The 19,098-nt window shown below is 42.4% G+C and overlaps 1 protein-coding gene across 1 annotated transcript in view; it reads right to left on the bottom strand.

Moving 5' to 3' along the window:
- HIP1R (huntingtin interacting protein 1 related) overlaps positions 1–19,098 on the bottom strand; it is a 141,381-nt gene that overhangs the window by 37,099 nt on the left and 85,184 nt on the right. The window contains exon 11 of the mRNA XM_056535461.1: positions 11,365–11,508. Coding sequence (XP_056391436.1) covers positions 11,365–11,508 — 144 coding nt within the window. The remainder of the gene's footprint in view (positions 1–11,364; positions 11,509–19,098) is intronic.

Raw genomic sequence — 19,098 nt, 5'->3', positions numbered from 1 at the left:
AGAACGCTCTGCTGCCTGCAACATCTTCCAGCATGACAGTTTTGGCAGTGGGTCAGTAATGGTGTGGGGTGGAAATTCTTTGGAGGGCCACACAGCCCTCCATGTACTTGCCAGAGGTAGCCTGACTGTCATTAGGTACAGAGAGGAGATCCTCAGACTTCTTGTGAGACCATATGCTGGTGCGGTTGGCCCAGAGTTCCTCCTAATGCAAGACAATGCTAGGCCTCATGTGGCTGGAGTGTGTCAGCAGTTCCTGCAAGAGGAAGGCATTGATGCTATGGACTGGCCTGCCTGTTCCCCAGACCTGAATCCGATTGAGCACATCAGGGAAATATCTCACTCCATCCACCAACGCCACCTTGCATCACTGACTGTCCAGGAGTTGGTGGATGCTTTAGTCCAGGTCTGGGAGGACATCCCTCAGGAGACCATCTACCACCTTATCAGGAGCATGCCCAGGCGTTGCAGGGAGGTCACGTGGAGGCCACACACTACTGAGCCTCATTTTGACTTTTGATGTTTTAAGGACATTACCTCAAAGTTGGATCAGCCTGTAGTGTGGTTTTCCACTTTGATTTTGAGTGCGACTCCAGACCTCCATGGGTTGATAAATTTGATTTCCATTGAATTTCCAGTAGAATGTGTTGACCACAAAATCACACAAAAATTATGTAAAGACAAAAGTATTTCATACGAATAGTTCATTCATTGAGATCTAGGATGTGCTATCTTAGTGTTCCTTTTATTTTTTTAAGCAGTGTACTTTTATTTCCATTATTTGACCATTTTTGTAGTAAAGTTTACGCATTTTCTATATTACAGACCTCCAGGAACAACAGCAAATAGGCAAACATTACCCACCAATCATTTTAGATGTCAAGCTTACTGGCCTGTAGTTACTAGCCTCTTTTCTATTACCCTTCAAGTGAATACCAATTTTTGGAATACTTCAGTTTATCTTACAGTCACTAATATATCTGAAGAATGTTTTATTTGCATCTTTAAACAGATTTGTAATAAAGAAAAAGGAAAAGGCACCCCAATGGGGAAGAATCACCAGTACGTGGTTAAGGAGACAGGAAATGTCGCTTACCACAGTTAGTTGTGTCAACCCATACAAAACTATGGAATGAGTGTAGGAAACAAATCCCATCTGCAGCCTTCCTGGGAATCAAGATATGTAAGAACAGGTAACTTCGAAGGCAGGTGGGAATAAGATGGCGCTGACCAGGAAAGCGTTAAGAGGAGCCAAGGAAAAATCCAAAAATATTACAACCTACCTTTAGGGATAATTGACCTATATGATGCTTCGGTGGTCTCCAGCGGCTTTCAAGGCAGGACAGGACAATAAACTCCATGAACTTTGGAAAGTTTAATTGGGAAACCTCTAACTGTTACCAAGAGGCACTTTCTCATTCTGACCAGAAGTCAAGCAGAAATACCACTTCCCATCTCCACAAATCTTTCAGTATTATCAAATTCGTGCCTTTTGTAGATCTACAGCCAGGCAATTTGATAACTTATTTACTGAAGCAAAGTTCAGGGACCTGATTGGCAGCGAAACTAGCCAATGCTCCGTCTCCGCAATTTATGGGGCATTGAAAGAACATTGCACTTATAATTTAACCGCAGGTGTATTTGACCACTGGGCTAAGGATGTCACTGCTAAGAACCTAACCTCTAGTCTTTTATAAGTTTTGAGACTTGTGAGGGATGCCATCGTTGAGAAGGATAGGAGGGAAATGCATTTTAAGATTTTACATAGAGCAGTCTATGCCTTCAATTTTTTCAAACTTGGAGGTCCCAGCCCATTACCTGAAATAATTACCTAAATATAGTCTCTCAAGGGCAGACTTTTTACATTACCTATGGCACTGCGAGGAGGTCACCATATTTGGCATGAGGTGAAAAAGCATTCATTAACCACACAGGGTAGAGACATTACTCTCTCCTTTGCATTATAATTTTTCATTATATACTTTGTACCTCATCCTAGTCTTCCTCCTCCACGGTGGCAACAAAAGAGGGTTCATTTGACTTTATTGACAGGGGTAAAATGTCTACTGAGACACCAGTTACAAGATACTGTGCCAACCCCATCGGAGTAATAGACACCTTGCATATGTTACTGCGCTGTAATTCTATAGAAACACTTAAGAACCCTGATAAACATACCAAAGCTTTCTTTACCAAATGGTGTGCCTTTATTGAGCACAATGAGGGACATTTATCAATGTTTGCTTATGTATTCTTTTTTTTTGTAATTTTTTCCTTACTTTTTTTTGCTTATGTGAGACGTATCTATCAACTGGTTTCAGCCTGTTGATAATTTTCTTTCACGTAAGCAATTTTTCCTTTTTTACTTTGGTAGTAGCTTTTTCTGCTCCATGTTTGAGCTGGAGTAAATTTAGTCAATTTTTAACGCTGTTGCGCCTTTTTTGCGCAGTTGCGACTGTCGCAGTTAATAAATACCTGACTACCCGTAGTCCATTTTAAAATTACTACTACATAGTAAATTTTAGGAAAACTTGCTTTTCTCGCTTTCCAGTCAAAATGTCGCACGAAAAATCGTGCAGTCGCAGTTGCGACAATTTTGCGACAATTATAGTAAAGAAAACCTGACTAAACCCGTTGATAAATGTCCATAAATATGTCTGATGAGTATAGGAGTCCTCTAATGAAAAATATGAAATGACAACATGGTATGCCTTGGAAGCACTGAAAGGCACTCTGGGGGTACTGGGACTCACTGAAGAAGGGATGGAGTAAGAGAGAAGGAGGTGTGCCTCGGGTGTTTTAGGGTGTTACACAGACCTTCTGACCATGCAAATTTTATACATAAACCATTAGCTATTTGTATTAAGATTCTGTCGCTCCAGTTTTTTCCGGTATTCTGAAGGAAGACCTGTGGTAATGTGACCAATGTGTGTGAATCATTTCACTGAAGAGCACTTAGTTCATTTTGTTATACTGTTTTCCGTTTATGTTTATTTAGTTCTCATGAGAGAATTTGTTTTACTGAGCGCACTTTATTTTGGTGAGGATGTACCTCACCAAAAAAAAAAAAAAATGTTCACTTCTATAGTGCTGCACATGCCACTACTACTATGATAGAAATGCTTGCATATCCCTTCTGCTTATCTGTTTTAGTTAATGTGGCAGGGAGGGTTTTCATTTTGGATTCAAAATCCATCACTGACAACTTGATAATGCAGAGGTAGAAAAAAATGGGGAGACCAGGGGGGGCGCATCGTGTGATACCGTAAGAGTAGTGGGAGAGAGAGAGAGAGAGAGAGAGAGAAAGATGGGGCCTCTTTAGACCTCCTAGGTAGTGGCTGCTCACCTTGCAGCAAGTAAAAACTTGCATATCAACCCACAACGGGGTTTGGGGAAAGAATCCAGAACCGCTGCTGAGCCTTAGGTTGCAGGAGCGGTGAAACCGCCTCCTGAGTAGAACAATAGCAGAGCGAAGAAGAACCTTTGGATGGCGCTGCTGGTTCCAATGGTGTGGGTAACAAACTGTAGCCAGAGATGCAGGTAGTACAAAACACTGGACAGTTTATTGGATAAACCATAAAACAATAAAATAGGAGGATTACGCGTTTCGGGGAGCCTCCCCCTTCTTCAGATCAGTATGTCAACAGTTACAATCATGCAGGTATATATATATATAAGAGAAAATAGGCGCCAAAAGGGCACTGGGAATAGCTACAAACAGGTAAGTTTCATAATAGGTAGTAGGTTCGGTTACAAAACATACTAAATAGGTAGTATACAAAGCTGTATTATTAACAAGATCAAAATATATATATATAGTATAGGGACGCGTCGCACAGGGGCGGGTGCCACGTGACCGGCTGTGATTGAGTGAGCGATCGTGATCCCCAGCAGGGCATGTGGTTGCTAGGGACGTGTCGCATGGGGGCGGGTACCACGTGACCGGCTTCGTCCAGTGGTGCGCACAGCAGTGAGGTGTGCGTGTATCTGTGCTGCTGGAGGTTGCGATGTGCTGTCATGGGGACAGATGCATGGCGATGCTTAACTTGCGCTGCTAAGTACGGCACAGAGGTATAATACATGTAGGGGTACAGTCTAAATGTATATATAGCAAACAGTTTTGGCTCATATAGCATAGCTATATGGAGGAGGTTATCGGGTGGAAGAGGAGGCGTGTGACAATATATGACAGTTAATGGATATAAATACCATGGAAAAATGGAAACATCATATATATGTAAACATATTTATCAGGAGTTAGGATGTAAACTGTGGCTCAATTAAAATCAACCAAGATAAAAGTAGAGTACACTAGTACTAAGTGCATGAAAAACTATGCAAGGCAGTAAAAGGTCATTATTAGTATATAAAAAAAAATCTATGTGAGCAAAATATACACTACCAGAGTAAAATGCAATCTTAAAGTGTGATTGCAAGAATGTAGAGGAGGCTGAATATGTAAAAATGTATGAATCTAAAGCTACAGACATGTATAAAATACAAAAGCATAACAGATATGTAAAAAAAAAACGACTGTCGTATCAGATCTGTCAGGAAGGGTATCCAGGATATGTAACTTCCATTGACCACAATGAAAATAGAACATGCAGACATCTCTTGCTACCACGGCCAAACTGAGGGTTTAGGGGATGGGTTATTACTGAAGTGGTGTGGGTGGTGGGATGCTCGACAGAAACAATGGGAAGGTGTAACTATAGGTTGCATTCTATCATGTCGTTCAAGCCACCTGGAGATAGGGTGCGGAGGGTGTGAATCCAGAAATTTTCCCAACTTCTCAGGGTGTTTAATCTCTGGTTCACATTTATGGAGATATGTTCGATGGGGGTGGCCTGAATGACAGTAAAATCTCCATTGTGATGTTCTGTGAGGTGACGGAAGACTCTGTGCAGAAGGAAGCCATGTACTGTATTGTTCCGATGCTTGTTCATGCATTCCCTAAAACAGCGTATAGTTCTACCTACAAATTGTTTATTACAGGTACATTGCAGTAGATAGAGAATGTACTGGGAACCACAATTCAGGAATGATTTGATGGAGTGGGTCTCTCCAGTGACAGTAGAGGAAAATGTTTGACATCTGTGCTTTATATTCAGACAGCATTTGCAGCGAGAACGTTTTCCTCTACTGTCACTGGAGAGACCCACTCAATCAAATCATTCCTGAATTGTGGTTCCCAGTACATTATCTGTCTACTGCAATGTACCTGTAATAAACAATATGTAGGTAGAACTATACACTGTTTTAGGGAATGCATGAACAAGCATCGGAACAATACAGTACATGGCTTCCTTCTGCACAGCGTCTTCCGTCACCTCACAGAACATCACAATGGAGATTTTACTGTCATTCAGGCCACCCCCATCGAACATATCTCCATAAATGTGAACCAGAGATTAAACACCCTGAGCAGACTGGAAAATTTCTGGATTCACACCATCCGCACCCTATCTCCAGGTGGCTTGAACGATATGATAGAATGCAACCTATAGTTACACCTTCACATTGTTTGTCGAGCATCCCACCACCCACACCACTTCAGTAATAACCCATCCCCTAAACCCTCAGTTTGGCCGTGGTAGCAAGAGAGGTCTGCATGTTCTATTTTTATTGCGGTCAATGGGAGTTACATATCCTGGATACCCTTCCTGACAGATCTGATACGACAGTCTGTTTTTTACATATCTGTCATGCTTTTGTATTTTATACATGTCTGTATCTTTAGATTCATACATTTTTGCATATTCAGCCACCTCTACATTCTTGCAATCACACTTTAAGATTGCATTTTACTCTGGTAGTGTATATTTCGCTCACATAGATATACTAATAATGACCTTTACTGTCTTGCATAGTTTTTCATGCACTTAGTGCTAGTGTACTCTACTTTTATCTTGGTTGATTTTAATTGAGCCACAGTTTACATCCTAACTCCTGATAAATATGTTTACATATATATGATGTTTCCATTTTTCCATGGTATTTATATCCATTAACAACTGTCATATATTGTCACGCGCCTCCTCTTCCACCCGATAACCTCCTCCATATATCTATACTATATGCGCCAAAACTGTGTGCTATATATACATTTAGACTGTACCCCTACATGTATTATACCTCTGTGCCGTACTTAGCAGTGCAAGTTAAGCATCGCCATGCATCTGTCCCCATGACAGCACATCGCAACCTCCAGCAGCACAGATACACGCACAACTCACTGCTGTGCGCACCACTGAACGAAGCCGGTCATGTGGTACCCGCCCCCGTGCGACGAGTCCCTAGCAACCACATGCCCTGCTGGGGATCGCGATCGCTCACTCCATCACAGCCGGTCACGTGGCACCCGCCCCTGTGCAACGCGTCCCTAGCAACCACACGTTATGCTGGGGATCGCTATCGCACACTCTGCCACAGCCGGTCAGGTGTCACCCGCCCCTGAGTGATGTGTCCCTAGCAACCACACGCTCTGCTGAGGATCGCGATCGCTCACTCGGCTACAGTGTCTATTGACAACACTGTAGCTCACAGCATTCGCATCTGGAGTCCGGATGTTTACATCTGGACACCGGATGCGGACGTTAGCTACGGACTATGTACTTATAACACTACATATTCATTTTGTGTATGTATATATATATGCATGCATGCATGCATGCAGAGTACTAGAGATCTTGTTAAGAATACAGCTTTGTATACTACCTATTTACTATGTTTTGTAACCGAACCCACTATCTATTATGCAACTTACCTGTTTGTAGCTCCTCCCAGTGCCCTTTTGGCACCCATTTTCTCCCGTATATATACCTGCATGATTGTAACTGTTGACATACTGATCTGAAGAAGGGGGAGGCTCCCCCGAAACGCGTAATCCTCCTATTTTATTGTTTTATGGTTTATCCAATAAACTGTCCAGTGTTTTGTACTACCTGCATCTCTGGCTACAGTTTGTTACCCACACCATTGGAACCAGCAGCGCCATCCAAAGGTTCTTTTTCGCTCTGCTATTAACTTGATAATGCATCCTGCATGAATTTTCTAGCTGTGCAGAGTTTGGGTGGAGTGTGATCATTGCACCTGTTTATCTAATCAGCCTACTAGTGGCTTGAGGTCATTAGACTCAAGTGGGTTTGTGTCAGTTCACACTACATGCAATTTTGATGCGTTCTTATTCAAAAGTGCTTTTTTTTTTAAAATAAGAAATATAGAGGGGAATCAATCAATTGTCGTCCAGTAGGTGTACTATTTTAGAGTTGAAAAGTCACATTTGATTTTACCTTCCTGGGCCAAATTAATCAAAAGTCGCACGCCACTTGATGAATTTAGTGCACGGGAACATTACCTCAGAGTTCTCCTACATTTCCCACTTGTTATGTCCAGCATATATGAGGAAGCATGAGTAAGAAGTCACTCATGGCCTGCCAAATATCAATGCCCTTTACCTCCTCCTCAATTGCCATGCACGGTGGCAAATGCCGTGATTAACCCTTTAAACCCCACGTTCACACTTTATCACGGCGGCTAAAATTTTGGATTTCACCCTGTCGGTAGCTCAGGGAAGCTGATCGGGACAACAGTGTTGAAAGCGCGGTGTCCTGATCAGCTTTAATGACTGAGTGAAGCCACTTACCTTCCACTCTTCAGTGTGATCTTCGCTCCTATGCTGCAGCTTTCCATTGCAGGCTGTAGCAAATGAGCGCCGATAACACTGATCTATTGAAAAGCACTTATCAGTGTTAGCAAACTGTTAAATGTATGTCCTCTTCCCCTATACCTATTTAGACTGCTTTACAGGGCTGTAGTAAATGAGTGTGGGTTTGCGTCTAAAAAATGGCAGCTGCCACTTTCAGAGAAAGGTCGCACATAATGAATCCGTGCCTACTGCATAAAACTAGTCTAATGCACTGCAAATAGTGGTTCACTTTCAAATATGATCAAAATCAAATGTCTCACAAAAGTCACATGGGAAGTGACAGACTGTGTGACAATTTTAGACAAAAAAATAAAAAAAAAGGTTCTAAATAGCTTGATGAATTACCCTAATATTGCAAGTTGAATTTGTACACTTTTTAACCCCTTAACGACGCAGGTACTTAACGCACCAGGACATACATTTACGTCCTATATATAACCGCGAGCATCGGAGCGATGCTCGGGTCATGGATGATCGGATCGCCCGCAGCGCTCATCCAGAACGGCAGAGGGAGGTCCCCTCAACTGCCTCCGCTGCCTTCCACGGGTCTTCTGCTCTGGTCTGAGATCGAGCAGACCAGAGCAGAAGATGACCGATAACACTGATCAGTGCTATGCCCTATGCATAGCACTGAACAGTATTAGCAATCGAATGATTGCTATAAATAGCTATTAAAGTGTAAAAATAAAAGTTTAAAAAAGTTTTAAAAAAATAAGAATTTTTTTTTTAAAAAACCCTCCCCCAATAAAAATGTAAATTGTCCCATTTTCCCTATTTCACTCCCAAAACGTGTAAAAAAATATATATATTTTCTATACATATTTGGTATCGCCGGATGCGTAAATATCCGAACTAATAAAATAAAATGTTAATGATACCGTACGGTGAACAGCGTGAACATAAAAGAAAAATAAAGGCCAAAATAGCTGCTATTTTATAACATTTTATTCCCCAAAAAATTATAAAAAATGTATTAAAAGTTTTATATAAGCAAATTTAATATCAATAAAAAGTAAATATCACGGCGCAAAAAATGAGCCCTCATACCGCCGCTTATACAGAAAAATGAAAGTTATAGGTCTTCAAAATAGGGGGATTTTAAACATACTAATTTGGTTAAAAAGTTTGCGATTTTTATTAAGCGCAACAGTAATAGAAAAGTATGTTATTATGGGTATCTTTTTAACCCCTTAAGGACGCAGCCCTTTTTCACCTTAAGGACTGAGCCCTTTTTCGCAATTATGACCACCGTCACTTTACGAATTAATAACGCGAAAACGCTTTTACCGAATATTCTGATTCTGAGATTGTTTTGTCGGGACATATTCTACTTTATTTTGGTGGTAAATTTTCGGCGTTAATTGCATCCTTTTTTGGTGAAAAATCCCCAAATTTCATGAAAATTTTGAAAATTTTGCATTTTTCTAACTTTGAAGCTCTCTAATTGTAAGAAAAATGGATATTCCAAATAAATTTTATTTTTCTTCACAAACACAATATGTCCACTTTATGTTGGCATCATAAAATGGACATACTTTTGCTTTTTGAAAAAATTAGAGGGCTTCAAAGTAGAGCAGCAATTTTCAAAAATGTCATGAAAATTGCTAAATCTGAAGGGACAGATGTTACAGAACTACAACTCCCAGCATGCCTGGGCAGTCGAGGCATGCTGAGAGTTGTAGTTTGGCAACATCTGGAGGGCTACTGTTTGGGCACCACTGTAACAGTGGTCTCCAAACTGTGACCCTCCAGATGTTGCATAACTACAACTCCCAGCATGCCCAGACAGCCTTTGGCTGTCTGGGCATGCTGGGAGTTTCAGTTTGGCCCCCCTAGTGGTTGCCACAGTAAAGATCGATTTACTTTCACTTTCAATTCCCCCCCACTGTCGATTCCCTACCTGATCAGGATCCAGCAGGCTCCAGCTAAGATCCCAGGTCCCCAGGCATCTTCTCCTGCAGGTACGGCCTCCATCTTCTTCCCAAAGCCCCTCGACATCCAGGGGTGGGTAGAATGGTGGTTGCCATGGCAACCCCCTGTCCTGTGCTGCCATTGGTCAGAACTCCATTCTGACTAATGCCAAGGGATAGGAGGAGATTGCAGCTTTGCGACCTCACTCCTATCCTTTAGGCTGATCGGGGCTGTTGCTGACAGATCCGATCAGCCCTATTTTCCGGGTGATCGGGTCACCAGAGACCCGATCAGCCCAGAATTGGAGAAAATCGCATGTCTGAATTGACATGCGATTTTCTCCGATTGCCGACATGGGGGGGGGGGGGGGTCTCAGGACCCCCCTGGGCCATGTGCCAGGGTGCCTGCTAAATGATTTCAGCAGGCATCCGTCTCCGGTCCCCAACCGGCTAGCGGTGGGGACCGGATTTCCCACGGGCGTATGGATACACCCTCAGTCCTTAAGGACTCGGAATGCAGGGCGTATCCATACGCCCTGTGTCCTGAAGAGGTTAATCGTATTGACCCAAAGAATAAAGAACACGTCATTTTTGCCGTTAATTGTACGGTGCGAAAACGAAACCTTCCAAAATTGATAAAATTGCGGTTTTCTTTTTAAATTTCCCCACACAAATAGTATATTTTCTGTTTGCTCCATACATTTTATGGTAAAGTGAGTGATAGCATCACAACGGATAACTGGTCGTGCAAAAAACAAGCTCTCATTCTAGTCTGTGGATGAAAATATAAAAGTTATGATTCTTTGAAGGCGAGGAGGAAAAACGAAGATGTAAAAATAAAATTTAAGGCCAAAATGGGCTGAGTCCTTAAGGGGTTAATGCATTTTGGCTGTTTCTACTGTGATTGGGGTAAACATTTGTCATTTTTAACCAGGATTTGCACAATAGTGGTAAAACTTTCCTGCGATTTCAGGAAAATCATGGAAAAAAACTGAAAACACACAGCTAGAACCAAAATGGCTGAACACAACCTCAGAAGATATCCTGATTCCAAATGGATAGCAGATGGAGCTGGGAGGGGTTAAGTGGGATCTGAGACCCAAAACTGATATCCTGTTCTGACACATTAACCACTTACCAAGTTACTGTAATTAAAAGGCATAGATGTAGCAGTTGTGGAATAAAACTTAATATGGTATAAGACAGTGCTTTTTTTTAATTATATTTTTTAAAGGACCAATTAAGACAAGCATCTGGAAGTCACCCAAATGCTTTTTGAGATTTACCTTTACGTGATAATATGTCCTGGGTTTAATGGGGTTTTCTGGGACTTGAATTAGACAGAAGGTCCCAACAGCCAGAGCCCCTGCTGATCAATTATTAACCAAAGCCATGCAAATTATTTACGTATTGACAAGAGTGGGAAGCAGACAGCTCCATTCTGTGTGTAGTGGCCATGCTGTGTTACTGCATCTCAGCTTCCCCCATTGAAATGAATGGGAGCTGAGCTGCAGTAATCCAGCATGGTCACTACACAATACTTACAGCTTTCTTCTTCCAGTTCTATTCACCCCACAGAGCCATATTGACGGCCTGGAAAAGCCCTGGAATACCACTTTAATTACATTAGTTTGGGTCCACAAGAAGATTGTCTATTACCATTTTGCAGTAATTTTTCTAAAATTTGCAGCAAAACTGCAGCATTGCAATTATTCCTAATAACAGCAATAATAAAATGGTCTTCACCTGCTGCTCCACTGGCTCGCTATTGTTAATTTCAATAAGGGACTCCATTGGCTGTTCTTCTTCTTCTGGAGTCTCATTTGCCATCACCACCACAGGTTTAACATGCTCGTCTAAGGCTGATGCTCTCAAAAAGTTGGGTGGATTCTAAAAAAAAATGAAGAAAATTGTAATTATTTATATGCAAGGAAATTTAATTTTCCTTGTACACAAATGGAAAAGGTTTTGGTTATGTAAAGTGTCAGATAAGTTGTCATAACAGAAGATATTAACAGAAACCATTACATACTCAAAATTTTAATTTACATTCAGTGATTTAAACCTTTTAAGTCATCAAATATGCCCCAAATAACCAAATTTTTTAAGGCTCAAACAAGCCATTGAATGGGTGAAAGTCTTCACACATCGAATTTCCAAGTGGAATCCAGTTGAACTATTCTCCTCGGAAATTCCAATGCAACAGCCTCCAATTGTTTTCAATGAGATTCTGCTGGACCACAAACAACGCAGAATTTCCGGGGTGGAAAATTCTGCTGTGGAAATTAAAAATTTTTACTCTTCACGGAAAGAATCCACATAATTCTTTTAGTAGAATCCACTTGGACAGGCATAGCAGTCCAAAAGAAGAAGGTGCATTTCCAAGCGGTCCTAGTGCCAACTAATTGAGCCGATGCCTTTTCTGGGCAGATATTAAGGCTACTAAATGACTCACATTGTGGGAATTTGCCATTGGTAGCTAGACAAATATTTGGTAGTACCTGCACATTATTTTGGGGGGATGTTACAACATGTCATGTGCCAAAAAATCCTACTTTTTCCAAGTGAAGCTTTTTATGTCCACATCTCAAAAGGTGGGAGTTCCAACGTCAGACTAATATAGTAAGATGCAAGTCCCAAGTTTAAGGCCCGTAAGATCTTTAGCTCCAGCATGGGGAGATGCAGGCCAAACTGGATGGTACAATTGCCGAGGCAAACTACCACACACAGCAAAGTTCCATGTACCTGTTCCGTTCATCATAAAGCCGGTAATTACTCACCGGTAATTCTGTTTTCATGAGCCATGACAGCACCACCTGAGAGGGACTCCGCCCCTAGGGACAGGAAACCTTGGAGAATAAAAGGAAGTCCACTCCTCTCCATCCTCAGTGAGTTACAGAGACCTAGAAGAACCTTCCTACTTAGTAATAACAGTCATGAAAACAACAATAACTAAACAAGCAAACATAAATTTCCTTTTTTTTTTCCACCCAAGTGACCTAAACACCTGTGATACAATATTTAGAAAAAACAAAAGGGTGGGAATGCAGCGGTGCTGTCATGGCTCGTGAAAACAGAATTACCGGTGAGTAATTACCGGCTTTTCCCATCGCCATGACAGCACCACCTGAGAGAATACCAGAGATCAAGATTAGGGTGGGATAACAGTTTGGAGAACCTTACGACCAAAGGATAAATCAGAACAGCTCCCCACATCCAACCTATATAGTGGCGAAAAAAAGTGTGGGGAGACGACCAGGTGGCCGCCTTACAGATTTGGTCTATCGAGGCCCCTCTCCTCTCGGCCCAGGAGGATGCAACTGCACGTGTAGAGAGCCTTGAGACCAATAGGAGGAGAAAGGCCAGAGGAGACATAAGACAAACAAATAGTCTCCCTAATCCATCTAGCTATGGTGTCACTTCTAACACGATTACCCTTATTCTGGCCACAGAATTGTACAACTAGTCTATTTGATTTCCTAAAATCTTTAGTTCTTTCCAAGAAATAACGCACCTCCTTACATCCAGCATATGAAAAGATTTCTCTCTCTCTCATTTGCTGGGTTGCTAAAAAATGAGGGTAAGACTATTTCCTGAGACAAGTGAAAATTAGATACCACTTTCGGCAAAAATGCTGGGTCAGTCCCAAGAACTATTCTATCATCTAGGATACGAGTATATGGCTCAAGGCAAGAAAAATTTGCTATTTCACCCACTCTACGAGCAGAGGTAACAGCTACCAGGAGAGCAGTCTTCAGAGTCAGGTGTCTGATGGAGAAAGAGGAAACTGGCTCAAAGGGTTCACCACATAACATATTGAGAACTAAGGTTAAATCCCAAGGAGGAGTTTTAGGAAGTTTTGGAATCTGGAGCCTTTTGATTGCCTTAAAAAAATATCACAATCCACAGATGACTGGCTATAGATTGAGAGAACAAGGATCCTAGGGCTGACACTTGCACCTTGAGGGTGGCTAACTTAAGACCTTTTTCTAATCCCTTCTGAAGAAAGTCCAGAATTGACGCAATATTGGGTTTGTTAAAGTCCACCAAGGATGGGTCTATAAACTTAAAGTAAGCCTTCAAAATCTTGAAGTATATTGCTGAGGTAACAGGCTTCCTACTTGACTAATGTAGAGATGACTGAATCAGATAAACCTTTGCACCTCAGAATTACCCTTTCAAATTCCATGCAGTTAGGTGCAGACTGAGTGTCTGGATGAAAAATAGGACCCTGAAACAAAAGATCCGGTTGTTCCGGTAAGACCCAAGGGTCTGCTAATGACATCTCCCGAAAGCATGAAAACCAGGCCCTGCGGGGCCAGAATGGAGCTATGAGAATGACCCTTGCTCTGTCCTCTCAAATCTTTTTTAGAACTCGTGGTATTAACGCTAGTGGAGGGAAGGCATAGCTCAGACTCCACTTCCAGTACTGGGACAGTGCATCCACTGTTGTAGGGTACTCTGAGGGGGACAGGGAGAGAAACTGTTTTACTTGGGGATTCTCTCTGGTGGCAAACAGATCTGAGGATAGCCCCATAGTACAATTTTTTTTGAATATGTCTTTGTTTAGGCACAATTCCCCTTGATGGAGACGATGTCTACTCAGATAGTCTGCTCTGGTGTTGAGGGAGCCCTTTAGATGAACTGCTGATATTGACGCTAGATGTTTTTCTGCATATGAGAGCACCTGGTAAGAGAGACATTAGATGAGGGTTCTTAGTTGTACCCTGTCTGTTTATAAGGGCCACAGCAGTTGAGTTATCTGTAAGAACTTTAATATCTTTCTGAAAAATAGTGTGTCCAATTGTCTGCAGGGCACGAAGGACTGCCAGTAATTCTTTGTAATTAGAGGACTCACACTGTAAAGAAGATTCCGAGGACCCCTGAAAATCTTGGACGCCCACATGAGCTCCCCAACCCTAAGGGCTAGCATCAGTTGTAACAATAGTGGGGTGCATAATCCTCCAATCTAACCCCCTTGATAAGTTTTCCCTGTCCTGCCACCAAAGGAGAGATATTAGAGTTTCTGAAGACAAAATTAAACTTCTATCAAGATCTTCAGGTGACCCATTCCAGATTTTTAGAAGTTCAGCCTGAAGACAGTGTAATGAAACTGAGCCCATGGCACAGCTGGAAATTAGGCCGAAAATAAACCTAATAAAGACATTTCTTTCCTAATGGTAATCTTCGGGGAACTCATAACCTCTTCAACGAAATTAATAATTTTATCAATTTTATTTTGGGGAAGGAAGGATTTTTCCTGTACAGAATCCAAAATAATACCCAAAAATACTTTTTTCTGGGTTGGGGATGGAGACGACGTCTCCCAATTCACTATCCAGCCTAGTTTTTCTATAATTTGTAAGGTGCGAGAAACAAAAGACTGTACCTTTGAAGCTGAGTCCGCTACCAGGAGAAAGTCGTCCAAGTATGGGATGAATATTCCTTCCTCATCCCTTATGTGTGCTGCCATCTCTGATATCACTTTCGTGAAGATCCTTGGAGCTACTGAGATCGCAAAGGGAAGGGCACAAAACTGAAGATGCATTAGCTTGGGGCCCAGGTGCACAGCAATTCTTAGGTACTTTTGAAAGTCCGGATGTATGGGTACATGGAAGTAGGCATCCTTTAAGTCCAGTGAGGCCATGAAACAATTTTTTGTAAGCAGGTTTACAGTTGATTTTAATGTCTTCATTTTGAATTTTTGGTATTTTATAAATCTGTTTAGAGGTTTAAAATTTATAATTACCCGAAAGGTGGTGTTTTTTTTTCACCATGAACAGTGTGGAATAAAATCCCTGACACTCCTGACCTGATGGTACCTGTACTAGAACCCCCTTTTTTTTTTATTAACAAAAGAACTTCCTGTTGTAATGAGATTTGACCTATTGACCCTACAGGATTTTTGGTTATGATAAAGCGAGTGGGAGGGAGGCTGCAAAATTCCCAGCGCAGACCATTCTGAATGACGTCCAGAACCTGGGAACTGCCTGCTATTTTTTGCCACTCTGGAAAGAAATTCTGCAGTCTGCCACCCACTCGCAGGACCCAGTCATTGAGATCCTGATTTTTTTGAGGTTTGGGGCTGGTTGAACATGAGGCCACTATTCTTTTTGGAGAATTTCCAGCGCCCTGACTGATCTTTTCCTCTATTCTCACCTCCACCTCGCCCTCTGGAACGAAAGGACTGGTTACGTTTGCTAAAGTCAAAAGGGAAACCCTTTCTTCCTATCATTTGCTTTCTCAAGTATATAAGAAAGAACAGACCCAAACAAATGCTCTCCTTCACAGGGGATGGCACATTTGTTTTTTGAGGACCCTTCACCTGACCAATGTTTTAACCATAAAGCCCTCCTAGCTGAATTTGACAGTGCTCAAGCACGAGCAGATAACCTTAGTGCATCTGAGGTGGAGTCAGCTAAGAAGGCCACCCCCTTGCGTATAGTAGGGATGGAGGCTAAGAGCTGTTCCCTTGGAACCTTATTTTGTATGTTAGAGGTTAACTGATCTAACCAAACTAAAACGGATCTGGCTACAGAGGTCCCTGCCACGTTAGGTTTCAAGGCTGCCCCTGATACTTCCCATGTTCTTTTAAGGAACATTTCCATTTTTTATCCATTGGATCCTTAAGGGACCCCAAAGTCTTCAAATGGGAGAGATCCCTTCCAAGAGATCATAGAAATAGACACATCAATTTTTGGTGGGTGATCCCAAGTTTTAGTTTCAGTGTCAGCGAATGGATATTTTCTTTTTAAAACCTTAGGCAAAAAAGACTGTCAGGGTTCTCCCATTCTTTATGGATAACTTTTGAAATAATTTTGTGTATAGGGAATACACTATACTTTTTAGAATCAAGCCCCTCAAACATAATGGCCCTCATTTACTATTCTAAACCCGACTTCTTTTGTCGGGTTTTTTTGACGCATCTTTGTCTGCGACATGTCGCAGACATCGTGCGCCAGTCTGCGACACGATGCAACATTTTTTCCCGACGGACCCGATGTGTATTCTCCCAAACCCGAAAAAGGGGCGTAACCCGACATTTCTGAGCTTTCCCATGTATTTATAAAGGTTTCAAACCCGAATTTGTTGAATTGTTGTGGATTTTTTCCCGACAACTCAGAGGAGTTGGAAACCAAACCCACCAAAACCCACGTGCGACAAACAGGATGCGACATAATAAATACCAGGGGAAAAAAGCAGTCGGGTAAGAAAGCAAGATAGACTTACAACCCGATTTTCTAAGTAAATGAGGGCCAATGTCTTGGATTGACCTTGGTTCTCTGGGCTCTTCCATATTTAGAGCGGAACGAACCACCTTCACCAATTGGTCAGTGTCCTAAGGAGAAAAAAATTATTTCCGTGAGGAGTCTTCCTCTGACTCTTCTCCTGAGTCCGACCCATCTGGCACAACAATACCCTCTTCATAAGAATCAGATTGATTTAAGACTACTAGAGCAGTAATAACAGTAGAAGCAGTGGGAAGAGGTGCGGAATCAGTAACCACAGGAGTAGCAGCTGTTAAACTTTGAATGGATGACTGGATCTCCTTTCTAATGAGATCCTGCATTTGTGCCAGAAGAGACGGAACTAAGGCTGGAACTTCTGAAGTAATCAGCCTATCAATACAGGGCTGACCTGAAGCCTTTCCATATTCAGGAGGTAATATTCCTCTACACATGTTACATTCACGATTTTTTGTCTTTTTGGAAGGTTTCCTAGGTGCATCATCACTGTGCTGAAAATAACCAAAAAGACCACACTTAGTAAAAAATACTTAAGCATAGAAAGAATACACTCAGAAACTGCCGGTACCGAAGATGGCATCTTTGCAGATGAGTCTGATGGAGTACGCCTCGGGTTATCACCACTAGTACTCATGCTGGAACACAGGAAGAAAATCCCCCACTCCAATGCTGGCAGGTATGAATGACTGGACGGCTCACCACAGGAGGAAGAATGGCAGAATGAAAACTCCTTTTGAATCTGCCGCCTCCTGAGCGACGGAGGCCCGGCGTGTGATGTCACATCCGCCCCTTCTGACCTCCAGCTTCCTCCTGCATCGTCACTTGCACAGCAGTGACGGTGCTAATCCCCGCCCCCTATGCTTGCCGCAGCTATCCTCGGTTATCCGCGCGACCGGGATCCTCCGCCAGAGCCCGCCACAACCAGCGACGGCGGACAGAGTAAATCTGTGAGTGAACACCGGGCTTCAGACGGAGGAGAGTGGGGGGAGGGCGGGAGATTTAAACTAGAGGAAAAACGTGAGCTCGGCAGGGATCCCCCATTAGGGACCATAAGGGATTCCACACCACCTACACCGAGGGGCCCCGCATAAAGAAATCCCTCAGCCATTCCTAAAGTCCCCCAGAGACTGGGGCTTCTCCAGGCTTCCCATAGGGACAGGAAACCACTGAGGATGGAGAGGAGTGGACCTCCTTTTATTCTCCAAGGTTTCCTGTCCCTAGGGGCGGAGTCCCTCTCTCAGGTGGTGCTGTCATGGCGATGGGAAAAGAAGGCTTGTGCACGGAACTTCGCTAAGCATGATCTGCTTGTCTTGGCAATTGTAACCCCCAGTGTGTCCTGCATCTCCCCACATTGGAGCTGTATATCGCACGGGCCTGAAACCTTCAACTTGCACCAAGTGTGTGGACAAAATTTGGAATCATGGCACAATACACTAAGGATACATTTAACATGTACAGGATCCACTGCATATTTGTTGCTGCATATGATATTGTAACTTCCTGATTGAACACCGCATGTGAAGGTACCCTCAGATATTTTGCTGCAGATTTCTTATAGACCACTTTGCTCACATTTATTTAATAATGGGTAGGAAAATCCACAGAAAACCATGCACATGTGAACGTACGCTGTAAGAAAATTGGTGTAAAAATCGATTTTTAGTGTTTATCTGTTCTGGGTACGAATAGATTTTGGTGCAAGACCCAACAGGACAAAATTTACTAGAGAACATGCACCTAACATAATACATTTGTCCGGAAAAAAAAAAAAATGGATAACCCCTTATAAACTAATGTGCCCAAACTGTGTTATAAAAATATAAAAGCCTATACTTGCCTACCACACTTACTCAGGGGTTGCCCTGTGAAGCTTTCTCGTACCCCACAAAGCACCAGCCACTACTTCTGAGAGTGACTCATCTTAGCAATGACAGCTCACTCTGCGAATCACCAAATGCAGCTGTGATTGGCTGAGCAAGCTGTCTCTGCTGAGATGAGTCCGTTTTGGAAGTAGCGGTTGGAACTTTCAGTGGTGAACCAGGAAACTTCACAGGGGTACCCCCGAAGGGAGTGAGGTAGGCAAGTATTTAATTTCACCGCCTGGACACATTACCTAAAAAAGTTGTCTGGATAAGCCCTTTAAGTCTTGTGCGTCTGAAACACCTCCAACAGCTAATCCAACCGTATTGGTAAATTCCCCACTAAGGCCCAGATTTTTCAATCTGTCCAAAAC

Source organism: Hyla sarda, chromosome 1 (assembly GCF_029499605.1).
Source record: "Hyla sarda isolate aHylSar1 chromosome 1, aHylSar1.hap1, whole genome shotgun sequence".
Classification (NCBI taxonomy): domain Eukaryota; kingdom Metazoa; phylum Chordata; class Amphibia; order Anura; family Hylidae; genus Hyla; species Hyla sarda.
The sequence above is the reverse complement of the archived record's forward strand: the minus strand, read 5'-3'. Positions and strand labels throughout refer to the sequence as shown.